Source organism: Callospermophilus lateralis, chromosome X, assembly GCF_048772815.1.
Source record: "Callospermophilus lateralis isolate mCalLat2 chromosome X, mCalLat2.hap1, whole genome shotgun sequence".
In the NCBI taxonomy this organism is placed as follows: domain Eukaryota; kingdom Metazoa; phylum Chordata; class Mammalia; order Rodentia; family Sciuridae; genus Callospermophilus; species Callospermophilus lateralis.
The window spans coordinates 8,064,265-8,078,542 of NC_135325.1; the positions used below are offsets into that span (position 1 = coordinate 8,064,265).

At 41.8% G+C, this 14,278-nt stretch overlaps 1 protein-coding gene across 4 annotated transcripts in view; it reads right to left on the bottom strand.

Annotated features, from left to right (window-relative positions):
- Positions 1–5,557: 5,557 nt before the first annotated feature.
- The window catches only part of Sh3kbp1 (SH3 domain containing kinase binding protein 1), a 338,974-nt gene continuing 330,253 nt past the window's right edge, over positions 5,558–14,278 (bottom strand). For 2 of the 4 annotated variants that reach the window (XM_077106294.1, XM_077106292.1), the window contains 3 exons: positions 12,417–12,685; positions 8,991–9,054; positions 5,558–8,070 (listed from right to left, as the gene is read on the bottom strand). In XM_077106294.1, the coding sequence (XP_076962409.1) occupies positions 8,029–8,070; positions 8,991–9,054; positions 12,417–12,685 (375 nt within the window). In that variant the 3' untranslated portion in view covers positions 5,558–8,028. Of the gene's footprint in view, positions 8,071–8,990; positions 9,055–12,416; positions 12,710–14,278 lie in introns of all 4 variants that reach the window. The other 2 variants (XM_077106291.1, XM_077106293.1) reach the window with 1 other exon arrangement.

The window sequence follows — 14,278 nt, forward strand, 5'->3', positions numbered from 1 at the left end:
AATTTCACTTCTACCAAGTTCTCCATGGTGATACTGAAATCAGAGTTTTAAGATGAGGCCAGATTCTCTGCTTCTGTTGGTGGATAGAGTTTGTTCTAACTTCAGATCTCTGCAGCTGAAATAGTCTTCTCTAGTGTTAGGAGCTACACACAGCAGGAGATCCCTACCAGGGTCAGCAGCCTGAGGGTCGCAGCCTGTAAAGTTGGATTTTTCCTAATACACAGCTCTTAGTGTCACAACAAACCCAGTGACTCTGGGTCAATTTCTTTCTGTGTTCTTGTCTTGCAAACTTGAAGAATGAAATCCAAGGGCAATCACAGAACAGAAAAGCAAATAGAGTGGGATTTATTTAATGAGAAAAGATAGAACCCTGGCAATGTGGGAGGGGACCTGGAAGCAGGATACTGTTTTGGTGTGCTTAGGGGTTCATATAGGTTTTGGATATGAGCATCAATCTAAATCTATGTAAAACAGGCATTGAAAAAAATACCAAAATCATTGGTAAAAATCTATGTAAAACAGCTGGGCATGGTGGTGCATGCCTGTAATCCCAGCGGGTCGGGAGGCTGAGGCAGAAGGATCATGAGTTCTAAGCCAGCCTCAGCAATTTAGCAAGCCCCTAAGCAACTTAGCAAGACCCTGTCTCAAAATAAAAAATAGAGCCAGAGCCAGGTGCAGTAGTGCATGCCTGTAATCTGAATGGCTTGGGAGGCCGAGACCGGGGAATTGCGAGTTCAAAGCCAACCTCAGCAACTGCAAGGCACTAAGCAACTCAGTGAGACCCTGTCTCTAAATAAAATACAAAATAGGGCTGGGGATGTGGCTCAGTGGTTGAGTGCCCCTGAGTTCAGTCCCTGGTACAAACAACAACAACAAAATGATGTAAAATAGGCATTGAAAAAGTACCAAAACCATTGGTCAAAATCTATTTAGAACAGACATTGAAAATAGCACCAAGGCTCTGGAACAAAGGAGCTGTTTCCACAGGTGAGCATCATTGTTTTTTGTTTTTCTATTTGAAGAAGGCCTTAATGATGCCCATTAATCCCTTTATCAGTTAGCTTCCTGTAGTGGTTGAATGATGCCCATTATCCTGACAGCCTGATCATTCTACTATCTATTCTATCCTCATTCAATACTAATGCTTTTCTTCCAGGAATCACACTGGCAAGAACTACTTCCCAGTGGCTTGTCTTGGAGGCACAGGACTCAGGGACATGTTTCATTTATTCATCACTTTGAGGACAGATGGTCAGCCCTGAGAAGTAGTAATTAGGTTTTCATCTGACATCAAGAGAAGGGTCAAGCGTCAACAAAGAAATTTATTCCAGAATAAATCTAAGAGAAAATAAAGCTTTATGTTTTAACACTGAGGTAGCGACAGTTTTCCAATAGTAGATGATCATCTTCAAGATAATGATGTACAGACCTTGGGAACTTGTTTTCTAGAACTATGTTGATGCCAAAAGCACTCTCCTTAGGGTCCAGGTATTGGCTGAGACTCCAGTACAAGTGCAGTGCCTTTGAAGCTTCTCTTCAAGTCTGTTCCGTTTGTCACAGATCTTCCCTAATGCTCTATTTGTGTGCTAGTTTTAGTAAAAATAAAACTGGGCTGCTCAAATTTATAGAATGAATTCCATTTGGCATCAGTCATAATTATCAATTCATCTATTCAGTCAAATATCTATCTAGTGGTTATTGTCTGTCAATGTCTTAGGTTTTGGGGATACAGCAGTGAAGTCACTATCCTCATTGTGTTTCATTCAAAGCAGGAGAGACAGAAACAGATTGAATGTATATTAAGTATTGAATAAGAATAGTGAATGGTCAGCAATAGGAAGTGCTGGGTCCAGATTGAGGTCTCCTTCAAATGCAGAAACCACACTGTGAGCCTAAGCAGTAGAAATGTTAATGAGCACCTTCAAGGCCTATTTCAAATGTAAAAGATCTTGAGGCTCACCTGTGGGAAAACTCCTGCCAACTCCTTTGTCCCAGATGGGAAGGGGAAGAACCCAGAGGGGAATTACAGGAAGGAGTAAACCTCAGGCTAAAGGACACAATTGAAACTTTTTCAATGACTGTTTAACATAGATTTTGCTCCAAGCTCTATCCAAAACAATATAGCCCCTAAGCCAGCACACCAAAAAGGGTTTTTCTGCTACCAGCCCCCTCCTGCTCTTCTTTAAATAAATCCTACTCACTTCACTCTTCCCTTCTGTTATTGTCCACGGATTTTATTCTTCAAATTTGGGGGACAAGACCCCAGAAGAAAATTGGCAAAGCTATGAATCTAATCTCATCTCAAAACTCTGGTTTCAGTATGAAACAAAGTATTGATATGGGGAGAATTGTGCTGGATTGCTGCTCAAGTTGCTTTTATTTAAGGTGTTAGGAAAATCCTTTCTAAGGAGGTGACATTTCATCAGTGACTAGCCAGAAGGAAGAGATCCACACCTGACACTCCCTGAGGCTTAAGGCAAACTTTAAAGAAAGATGGGTGGTTACTCACTTTTGTATACTGATGTGCATTAAACCATGTTTATACTTGGGCATAGACTAATTTTGCTAAAAACCTCAGGTAATTTAAACTTATGACCCACTTCTAGGAATTATCTTAAGGACAAACCAGAAATGTGAGCAAAAAGATTCATGCCCAAAGATGTTCATGGCAGATTTACTTATAAAAGAAAAAAAAAAAAACAGAATTATTGAAAAATGCCTTTCCTTCCTTCCTGAATCTTCTCACCCTCATGGCTCCACTGGGCATCTCCCCCCTCTGATTCCAAAGACTTAAAAAACTTCTCTGTGATCATGTTTTCATTTACAAAGACTTGCCTGTTTACTCAACTACTTCTCCCTTCTTGGCTCTGAGCTTGGAGAGCAAGCCTGCCTTGCTATGAATCATTCAGTACCTATCATGCATTTGGCACATCATAAGAACTCTATACATAAAAAAGAACTCTATACATGTTTGATCAAAGATTGGCTTAATATCATCTGACATATCTATAGGTGGAATACTATATAGCCATTACAAATCTTATTACTGAAAAAAGGTCAATGAGAAGCTAATATTACGCATAAAAATAAAACTATATATACTGAATGACCTTGATTATTAGAGACCCAAACAATTAAAGGCAGTTTCTGACTGAGATTGGGATCATTCCTGCCTTCTCTTTATATTTTTTTGTTTTCTACTTTGGGCACAGTATAATGTAGCTTCACAATCAGAAAAAAATTGAACAAGTGACTGTGTTCTACATTTGAACTTACTGTAGTCATCACTCTGGTCCACTAGATGTTTTTAAAAGAGATTCATTGGTAAGGCTCTTGTTAATAGGCCCATCCTCAGCAATGTGAGGTGTCTGCTAGTACCATGAAAGTTGTCACTCTGTTTTGTCTTATCATCCCATCCCAGATTCTCAGCACTAGATATATTGCTATGAGAGTAGGTAAAATCTACCTTCAGGCCTGAAGCTCCCTTTGATATGTCTCCCTCTTTCAATCCAGGTCCTTCTCCTCATTTCAGATTCACTTCCTCCAAGGAGATCACCCTGATTGAGAACAAACAATAACATCTTCCAAGTCCCCCTCCCAGGACTCAGGCAAGGGGATGGGTGGCCCTTTCATACAAGCGTCTAAAATACCTATTCATCTGTCTCCTTTCAGCATTCAATGGCAGAGCTTCAGCCCCAGCTAAATTATTGGTTCTCCAATTGAGTCTAAGAAATAATCATGAAGCTTGAAAAGAATCATTCCCATTTCTTAAGACAACTGTTTTTCTTTGGGGGAAATAATCCTGGAAATGTTATTATTTCTTCATGGTTTTTGTTTGATTTTGGGATGGCTTGGTCAGTTTGAAAATTGGTTTGTGCTAGACATGGTGGCACATGCCTGTAATCCCAGTGGCTCAAGAGGATGAGACAGGAGGATCACAAGTTCAAAACCATCCTCAGCAACTTAGTGATGCCCTGAGCAGCTTAATGAGACCCTGTTTCAAAATAAAAAGTATTAAGGCTGGGGATGTGGCTCAATGGGTAAAGCACCCCTGAGTTCATCCCCAGTACCAAAAGAATTGGTTTGCAAACCCCTTAAAACTTATGAAAATATAAAAAAATTTGCACTTTCAAGGCACCATTCTATCAAAGAGCTCAAAGCTTGCTAACAAAATTTAATTTTCTGGAGAACTAGGAACATAGGTGAAGGTTGGGTGGGGAAAGCATTCAAGTCTTACATTACTTTATTCTATAAGTTAATTAAACTTATTATATTACCCTTTAAAGAGATGGCACCATGAAACTGCTTCATCAGGAATTTAGCTTTTCTTTTTTTCCTCCTCAGAAAACTCTATCTATGACCTACTAGACCATCTTGTTCTATTGTTTGGTTGAAATAAGTCATCACCTATTGCTCTAACAAGAAAAAAGGAACAGCATATTTTACTTTGAATTCCAAATTCATGAACATGATGAATACATACTGCTGTTTGCATGAAGGGGCTGCCTCTATGACCACTTCGCTTTGTAAAAGAGTGAAAAGGCGTGAAATAAACCCCCCTCTGGGAAACCTGCATGCTCTGCATGGGTTCTTGTTGGCTTCAGGAGTCACCTAAGCTGCATGGGTTGGGAACCAAGCCTCAGTGACCCTAAGGACGGAACAAGGAAACAGGCAAGGTTCATCCCTTTAAGAGACTTGATCCCCCTTTCAGTCCTTTTGCCACTGACATTTATTTATGGATGGGAGGGTTTTCTCTGCCTTGGCCCTTACCAAACCAAGTTTGGGAATAGCAGCTCAGTGCCCAGCCCTGGTCCTAAGAACCTAGCTTTCCCTCTGTTGGATGCCAAAATCAACCATGCTGAACATCCATCACCCATGCATGTGTTTCTTTGTTCTGTTTCTCATTTGTACAAAATCAAAGGGAAATGCTTTTCACCAAGCCCTCTTGGTGCTGAAACATCTTAATATTAATCTGTGAAAAAAGAAACAACTAGAGGAACAAACCTTAATCTTGGTGTGTGTGTGGGGGTTAGGACCATAATGACCCCAGGTTACAATACAAAAGCCTCTGTGACACCTGAGGATTATTTTTATACAGACCATGGCAACTCTGAACAATAAATTATACACCCTGCAGTTTTCCCATCAAGGAGCTGCTTATGAAAGGAAATAAACCTTGCCATTACTAACCAGAGATACACATGTGATGATAGATACAGGATGTCCTTATGGTAGAAAATGAATCATGTACTTGTGTGTGCTCCCTAGAGGGCCTTACATGAATAAAAGTGGCTTTACACAATTATTTGAATAATGATAATTTAATGATTTTTTACACTAAAAAAGAATGAAAACCTAACTAGCATTTTCTGCTTAGATAGGAATGTAAAATTGAACAATTTAAAAAATGGAATTCATAGGCACAGATTTTAATGGGTTATTTCATGTCTTCTAAGGACATTTCTATAAGAGTAATCAAATTGTGTAAAATGGAGAAAAAGGGTTTATGTTCCAAGAAACCATTCCTCTTGGGCCATGACAGCTTTGAACAAAAATATTTTCACAAAATTTCATTTTAATCATCTTCTTTTACAAAGCACAATACTTAAGACTTTTCTAAATACAACTTTAGAAAATGAAGCAAAAAAATAATCTCCATAGATGCTTGGTTGAGTCCATGCTGAATGCAAAAGAATTTTTTTTTCAAAAGTGATACTTTCAAGCTTTTCAATATTCTTGATGGGTCCATTTTGCCAAGAGTAAAGATGGTGGCTGTGTGGGCAGTGGCTCATCCAGTTCCATGATGCAGAATCCTCTTGCTTGTTAGCCCAAGGGGCAGTAATGAAGCTGGATATGCCAACTTCTCTTTCTACATATCACTTCTCCCTCTCTTTATACAAAGGAAGCCAATGGCCTCTGTGAGGAGAATACATCAGCTCTCTACATTCCAAGTTGCTAGTGCCCCATGAGGGTCCCCCAACATCTCAATTTAATTACTAACATTCCTATTCTGTATACACATTATATAAAACTATATCATCAGGGATTTTCTTGATGAGTAAATGAAAAATTCAAACATCGAAGAACCCAATCCTCTTTCTTATATTAGGTGGTGGGGAATCTCTGAAGGCTTCAAGTTTAATGCAGAAAAGCTTAGAACAGTCAAGGGGTACAGGAATGTTTTATGCTGCCGTGAGAAACTTGGTGCTTCTGGCTGCAAGCACACTGAGACCAAGACTGCTAAAAAGGCAATATATCCAGACATGGGAATAAAGGGTATGAGGGTATGAGGTTTCTTTCTTTACACACTCCCTTTCCTTAACTGTGTCCCTCCCTGCTCAGGAAGACCAGGGCATTGGGGCTTTGTAAATACTGAGAGGAAAGTAATGGCCTCAATCAGAATGGATGAGTATCCAGGCAAGAGCAAGGCAAGGGAAGGGAGAGAGAAAGAGAAAGGAAGAGATATTTATGTGTTATACTTCCAATGATGAATAATGTGAGTTTTTGCATCATTCCTTCATTGTTATCAATTTTCATTTATCACGGCTATGTAAAATCTGTTAATGTTGTGTAGTTTCACTATAAAACTCAGGAATTAGGCAAAGCAGCTGCTTAGAAACACATCAAACATCTTTGGGGGCCATTAAGGGACCACATCCTCCATCTCTACCCCTGAACAATCGTGCAATACAGTATGCCCCTTATTTTCAGCTAAGGATGAGAAAACAGTTACATAGTCTAAGGCTGAACTGTTCATGTGCTACAAAGATAAAGCAGATAAGCAAACATCACTTTCCTTAGGAAGGAAAAAGCAATTCCATAAATGCAAGAAAGATCCAATGGCTATACTTCAACAAGACCCTCCCTCCCATTCTCTTGGACTTGAGGAAGGGGTTACAAGTGAGCAAGGCAAATGACATTATGTGAATACAGTTTAAACAATAACACACACAGATAACCCAGTGCAGGAAATAATACAACTTTCCCCCCCTTGTTTTCATTTGCATTTTACTTTTATTTATTTTTGCTTTAATAATGCATATTCTGTTCACGCAAAAGGTGCAAAGGACAGGAAGCAGGGGTTTAACTTGGCTGATGAAAAATCAAGCAGGGATGACATTTCTAGTTTCATGAACAACCTAAAAGTAGGAGGAACTGAAAAAGTCACAGCTGGTACCACAGAGCCCAACTTCTCAGCTATCTCCTCTTAGGACCTTTGGCTAGGGTGAGAGAAGCTGTGAAGACAGTGGCCTCTAGTGGACTTAGATAAGTGGCAGATTTTTCTTTCTTTCTTACTTTTTTTTTTTTTTTCTTTTTTTCTTTTTTTGAATCATGGTAGCTGCATCACAAAAGCTCCAATCAAGAGGGTGGTAAAAAGAAGGCACAGATCATTGCAAATACCAGATTTTCTCTCTCTCTCTCTCTTTTTTTTTTTGTAAATATACCATCATATATAAGCTAAAATTTCTCTTAGGGTGGCGGGGTCTGCTGGCAGGGGAAGGGATGGGTTGGATCTAAAATTGCATATGTAATAGAATCCTAAAGGGGAACACAAAGCGAGGCAGCTTTCACCTGAAGCCAAAGAATAAGACACTCGCTTCTGACTAGGTGTAGTACAAACACTAGGGGGCATCAGTGACAAAACATGATTAAAAACTCATAAAATTATAAAGCTTGTAAACGAATAATCTGAAGTTACATTTTATTAATGGAAAATATCATCAAAATAGTACCACTATGGACTAAACTGCCTGAGTTTTCGTTTCGCATGAGATCTCAAGGTAGAAAAGCCTCTAGCACAATTTGCTCTAAGTCACAACCAGTGCCAGACCCAGGACTACACCATGGGGAAGATTCTCCTCTTGGATGGAATTTGTGTTGTGCTATCAAGACTTTTGTGCTAATCTTTCAAACAGGGACATGTTGAGGCAAACCTTTAATCTTTTGGCACAAGATTATTTTGGCTGGGGCAGAAAATTTGAGTCTTGGACTCAGGATGAATAATGAGACATCTCAGTTATCAAGTATTCATTTTGATTGAAGAGCTTTCTTTATGTCATTCACTTCCATCTATAAAAGGAAAAAAGAATCAAACAAAATTATAATGAATTGGCTGCTTTCATAAAAGTTGAAGACAATCAACCTGCTCAGTGGAAAGAAAATAATCAACCTGAGAATTTCAAAGGTGAAATGATATCTGAATGAAGAATCAATGACAGTGCTAGAAATGACATAAGCCTTAATAACAGGTACACAGGCACAATGCACTAGGAACAAAGTAGGTGTTTTAATTCTTAGGCTACTTGGATCCAAAGTTTGTCAAAAGCAGCAAGGATTCCAGTTTCCTGACACACTGGACCATCTTACAGTGTCAGAAGGCAGCTGTGATTGGCCCAAGGGGGTATGTGTAAGCACCTCCAAAGTAATGGTGAGTTTACCTATCATTTCTTTGAATAGCATGTGTCTTCATCACTAAGGGCACCAACTAGATGAAAGTTGAGCATTGACCTTTGGTCAACTGGAATGCCCACATACTCTCCACCATTTGGTCATGGCATAGTTGAATCAGAGGCTAGAGGGGGACAGAGCTCAGATACCCTGGCAGGACTGATGTGACCACCAGAGAGAAGTAAAGAGATGAAGTGCCAAGTATGGACAGCTACGGTCTCTGAAGTCCCAGTGACCGTATGATGGAAGCCAGATGGCAATGGGGCCTCCCCAGCTCCATGTCCTCTGGCAGGTACTATGATGAAGTCTTCTGGAAACCAGAGGGAGTTTTTCAGAGAGGAGACATTTAAGATAAATTCCACATGAGAAGCCTCACTGGGGGTATGTTTACTGATGTTCCCCTTCCCCAAGAGCTTCTGGAGTCCAGGAAAGGTTGGGTAGTAAGACTATACAATTCTAAGAAGATTGTCACAAAAAGTGCCTCTAAATCTGCAGAAAAGTAACAATCATTTATTTTAAAAATAAGGGCCTGATGGACCCACCTGCAACCGAAGCCGGATTTTCTTCTCTTCATCCAACTCTGACAGTAACTGCTTAATCTCTCGTCTGAAAAGCAGACGGCAATGGAATTAAACAAAAGCCCAATAAGAGACAAGAAACATCTTATTATCATTAAATCCATTTGTTCCTTTTACAAAGAAAATGTAGACCAAACAGATTTCCTTTGCATTATTATTGCTTAAGATTTGTTTCAGACAGAAAGGCTTGACATTATTTTGGGGCCACCAAAATATACAGCCTTCCAATGGTAGGTCTAGAAATGATCTTTGAGATTCCTTAGTCCAACCTTCTCCCAAAAGGAGAAGATGGGGAAACTGAGGCCCAGAGTGCCTAGCCTGACTTGCCCAAAAACCAGACTCCACGTATCCAGGCTCATATTCTGTCCTCTTCCTTCTAATTATTCCTTTGTAACAGAATACTGGTCTTCAAATATAATTACAAAATACCACTCCATCTATACTTCCTTAATTTCCTACAGAGTTTTAAATGAATAAAAAGTAACTAGTATGTTTTCACCAGGTTTTACAAAATCCTACAAATAGTAAGATTCAAAAACTTGGAGAGGAAATAACTGAATAAACAATGTGGCAAGCATGTTGGAAAGAAAGCAGACCTGAGTTAGGATACATGGCCTATGCCTTTTCCAACCTTAAACAATGAAGTGGAACAACACTAATCATCTTGCAAAGTCATGGCTCTATACTGCAACCATCCAAACACTGGTCTGAGAGCTATGTCCTTTTAAAGATATCAAACACTTAATTCTATATGTACATTTCCATGAACTGTGTTGGAAATAGCATAGTAACAGTAGCAGTGAACTGCATTTGCTCATTTCAGGTAAATATCACAATGGTCACTGTACTTGGAACAGTACCCCAGCACGGCTGTAACATATTATCTGACATTAACCAGTTGTGACTCACTGCTGTACTTATTCAAGTACACATTATGTATCCATATCTCAGTGGGAACCACCTAGGGCTTAGGAAAGAAGTAGAATGTGAGATCCTAAATGAATGGCCCAATCTTAGGAAGACCATGTCAGGCAAAGCTAAGTCTGGGTAGGGGAAGTTAGCTGGAGAAATTGGTCCCAAGAAAATGACTCAGCCTTAAATTAATAAAAGTGGGTCTAGAAGGAAAAAGGAAGATGGGGAGTTGATGAAGAAAAGCCAGGGAAGAGTATGGAAGGTGAGCTTGCCTCTGAACACAGAGCACATTTGGGGATGGGGAGAGGTGGCACAGACTTGAGGTGAATACTAAAAGCAAAGTGATACCAAGAGCTAAGCTAAGAAACTGGTGGGGACCCACTGACCCTAGGCATGAAGGACAGGCTGTGGAAGGTTGTAGAAGGCTGCGAAAGGCAGGACTTGGAAGAGGGGCCATGGTGAGGTACTGATTCAGATGTTGGCTGGAGAAGGACCATTCTGGCTATTCACAGACTGCAAAGCATTTCAGCCATGTACATAGTAGCTCCCAGGCATCTCTTAGAGGGTACAATGGGCCAAAACCTCGGAAACAGGAGAGTCTGACAACCAATGCTCTGGGATGTCTTGGGGCCATGGGGTCATTGCTAGGCAAGGGACACACATTGTCTGGACATGAATGGGGCTTTGGGTACCCAAACCTGTAACCTCCAGAGCCATATAGGAGTTGGGGACTTTACGGAGTTAGGGACAGCCTGGCTAGTCTTAGGAGACTCTCTTAAGTACCAACCTGCCAGTTCTTGATATTTATTGGATGAGTCTCCACTGGACAGGAAGTTAGTCCAAGAGGCCCCAATTTCAACGGACATTACCCAACCTAAGTGGAACAGAACCTACTTAAAGTCACATTGCTCAAAGTGAGGGCTTTTGCCAGCCCCAGAAGGCAGGGCTTTTGCCAGCCCCAGACTCCTTCCGAAGGGTGTGATTTCAGGTGTCTGGCCACATTTGCCCATGCATTTCCTGATCACAAGGCAGCCAGGCACCAGGGGACACACTGGGCTGACCCACTAGGCTGCAATGCATATTCACGAGTCTGCTGTTCCCTCTGCTAGAGTGCTATGCTCTTGGCAATCCTGGATGATCTTTTAAAATCCTACTTGGAAATGCTTCCTTGAGATGCCTGTCCCAGTTCCCTCAAGAAAGAGCAAACTGATCTCTTCTGAGCCTCAGTTTCCTCAGATAAGTGCCCTCTATATCTAATCCTTCTACCAGCTTTGTCATTGCAAACAGCATCCTGGGTGATACTGATATATGACACTTTTTTTGCTCACAGGTCTCTCTCCTCATTCAAGTTCTCCCTGAAGATGAGAGATGTGGCAAGAGAGTCTGTGTATGCACACATGGAGAAAGTCCCCTACATCTCATAGTAAAAACATCTTGCTAAGTGAGAAGTCTCAGGTTTAATATTCCCTATATCTTCATATGTTATGGTTCCTCATACAGGCAAACTACTTCATCTGGCAGCTAAGTGAAGAAGTTGCAATTTTTCTGATGCTAGAGGAAAAGCTGGCTGTTGGGCTTATTTAATAAGTGGTATATGTACTGCTATAGTTTGTATCTTGAATGTTTCCCAAAGGCCTATGAGTTAAAGGCTTGGTTACCAGCCTGTGGTACTATTGGGAGGTGGTGGAATCTTTTGGAGGTGGGGTCTAATGGAAGGGAGTTAGGTCATTAGGGGTATGCCCTTGAAGGAGATACTGGGACCCTGGCCCACTCCTGTCTTTTCTTTTGCTTCCTGGATGCCATGAGGTGAGCAGTTTCTTCCATCACATAATGTCATCATGTACTTCCTTACCACAGGCCTGAAGGCAATGGGACCAAACAACCATGAACTGAAACCTTTGAAACTATGAGCTAAAATAATTCTTTCCTCTTTCTTTTAAATTTTACTTTTTAAAATATTTTTTTAGATGTTGATGGACCTTTATTTTTACTCATTTATTTATATGCAGGCTAAGAATTGAACCCAGTGCCTCACACATGCTAGGCAAGTGCTCTACCACAGAGCCACAACCCCAGCTCCAAGCCTTTTCTGTGTTAAGGTTGATTTTCTCAGGTATTTTGTCTCAGTGATAGAAAGCTGACTAACACAGAAATACTGTATTTTATAAGGGATTTCAAGAATTTTCTTTTTAGGAACCTGCTAATGGTATCAGTCCTTGCCACAAACTCATTCTGTATACCCCATGGCCAGCCTACGCCCTGCCTACACACAGTAGACTGAACATAAAAACACACAGCATAATTTAAGTATAAATTAAGCCTCTTGGGGTTCACACACACTCCAACCACTGCTGCCATCATCAGGGGGAGATCTGGCTCACTCTTTGGGGCAGGATGGGACCCAGACTTTCAGACCCAGGTCCTGGCCTAGTGGAGGGCCATCTAGAAGCCATGTGCAAAGGGTCTCTGGGCACTCACTTCTGCTGGTCCTTCATGGTCTCAATGATGCTCCTTAGCTCGCGGACCTGTGTCCTTAGCTCCTCCACAGCCGCCTGGCTGCTGGCTACAGGCTCCATCTTTGGTTTTCCTTCTGTGCTGAACAGAGATGGGGAGTTGGCTCTGTGTCCAGCTGTTCCCAAAGAGGACGACAGTGGGGAGGATGCCACCGAGGACAGAGAGGCTGGTCCGCCGCCGCCTGCTGCCATGGTCCCTGGCTTGGGCGGCAGGGATGCCTTGTTGTCAGACACCTGTGATGAGGGAAGGTGAAGAGGCTTCAAAGAAAGGGATTTGTGAACTGTATCTCCTTGTTCTGGTGAGTCAGACCTTCCTTCAACATCCCTGTTCCCACTTCCTTCTGCATACTTCACTTGTTTATTCCTTCATCCAGAAGCCACTAAGGGCTAATTTCGTGCAGGCCTGTCCCCAACCCAAGTGGGGGAATATGATCTTCTTTATGGAAAGACAGTTTCTTACTGGTTTCATATACAATATAGAGATACCCAATTGCTTTCCAGGTACCACAAACTTTGAAAGTGAGCAAGACATTCGCCTGAGAAACCAGTGGAGTGCAGACAGACAAACAAATCAGTACACTGCAGATGAGGGGAAAGACTGCACAAGAAAGAGGAAGCACAGAGAGGTCCAGAAATTCATTTAAGAGGCAACCATCCCAGAAGGAAAGCAGCAGGAAGGAGCAGCTGACAGCCCCATATTGGAGAGGGCAGAAGAAAGAAGAGATGGTTGGAGAACAAAGATGTAGGAGGAGGGAAGGTCCTAGAAAAGGCCTTTCTTGTCTACACACAAGAAAGCAAAATGCATTCATGCTTAGTAGGTCACAGGGTGCAGGAGAGAGCTAGGGAGAGAGAACAAAGCTGGGGAGGGAGAAGGTGCTGGCTGAAAGGGCGAAAATGACTGGAGCCTGCTAAAGATTGCTGTGGACACAGAAGGCCCGAGGGATGGCAGGAGCTGGAGAGAACTGCTGGGAGACTCACACAATGGAAGCCAGGAATAGTAAAGGTCTGACCTAGATAGTAGCCAAAAAGAATAGACAGATGTGGTAAAGTCAAGCACATCTAACAAAGCACCTGGTGTTGGGGTGGGTAGTAGGAGAGGCTGATGGATTCCCAGTCCTCACAGAGGATATGCCCCTTGACCAGGGAGATGAGATACAGCCCAGAGGGTAAAAGAGGAAATATGGATCAAGGGCCACAGGTGGGGAAGGAAGAACCAGGTATCAAGGTTGTATCTTTCATAGAAGGAAGAGCCCGTAGAAAGCCCAGATAATTATTTCTCTTTTAGACACATTGAATTTTAGGAGCCTGAGGGATGGCCACAAGGGGATGCATCTAGTAGACGCAGCCAGCAACTAAAAGAGTGAGTTGGGCTAAAGGGAATGGAAGCCATGGGGACAGATAAGACAGAGTTAGAAGAGAAGAGGCCCAATGGTGAAATCTAGGGAATGCCCAAGGTGAACAGGCAAGGAGAGAAGGGAGAGAGAACCCTTGACAACTGTGAAGAGTAGAAAGAGAGGGGATGAAGCAAGACCAGTAGAGGAACCTGGGTGATGGAAATCTCCTGGAGAAGTTTCTGGAAGGGAAAAAAATGGTTGAACAGTGCATAAAGAGTGCTGAGAGGAAAACAGGAGAGCCCATTTGGTAGTGCAAGGGAGACAGTAACACAATGAAGGCAGATTAGCTTCTGAACGGGAGGCGAGAAGTTCTGGCCAGCAAGTTGAGGACTCTTCCCGGAAATGTGTTTGAGAAAGGAAGATAGGGTGGAGGGAGGAGGGCATAAACTTGTTCAGAAGCCTCAGGAGGAGACATGTTAAAGGAAAGGTTTTG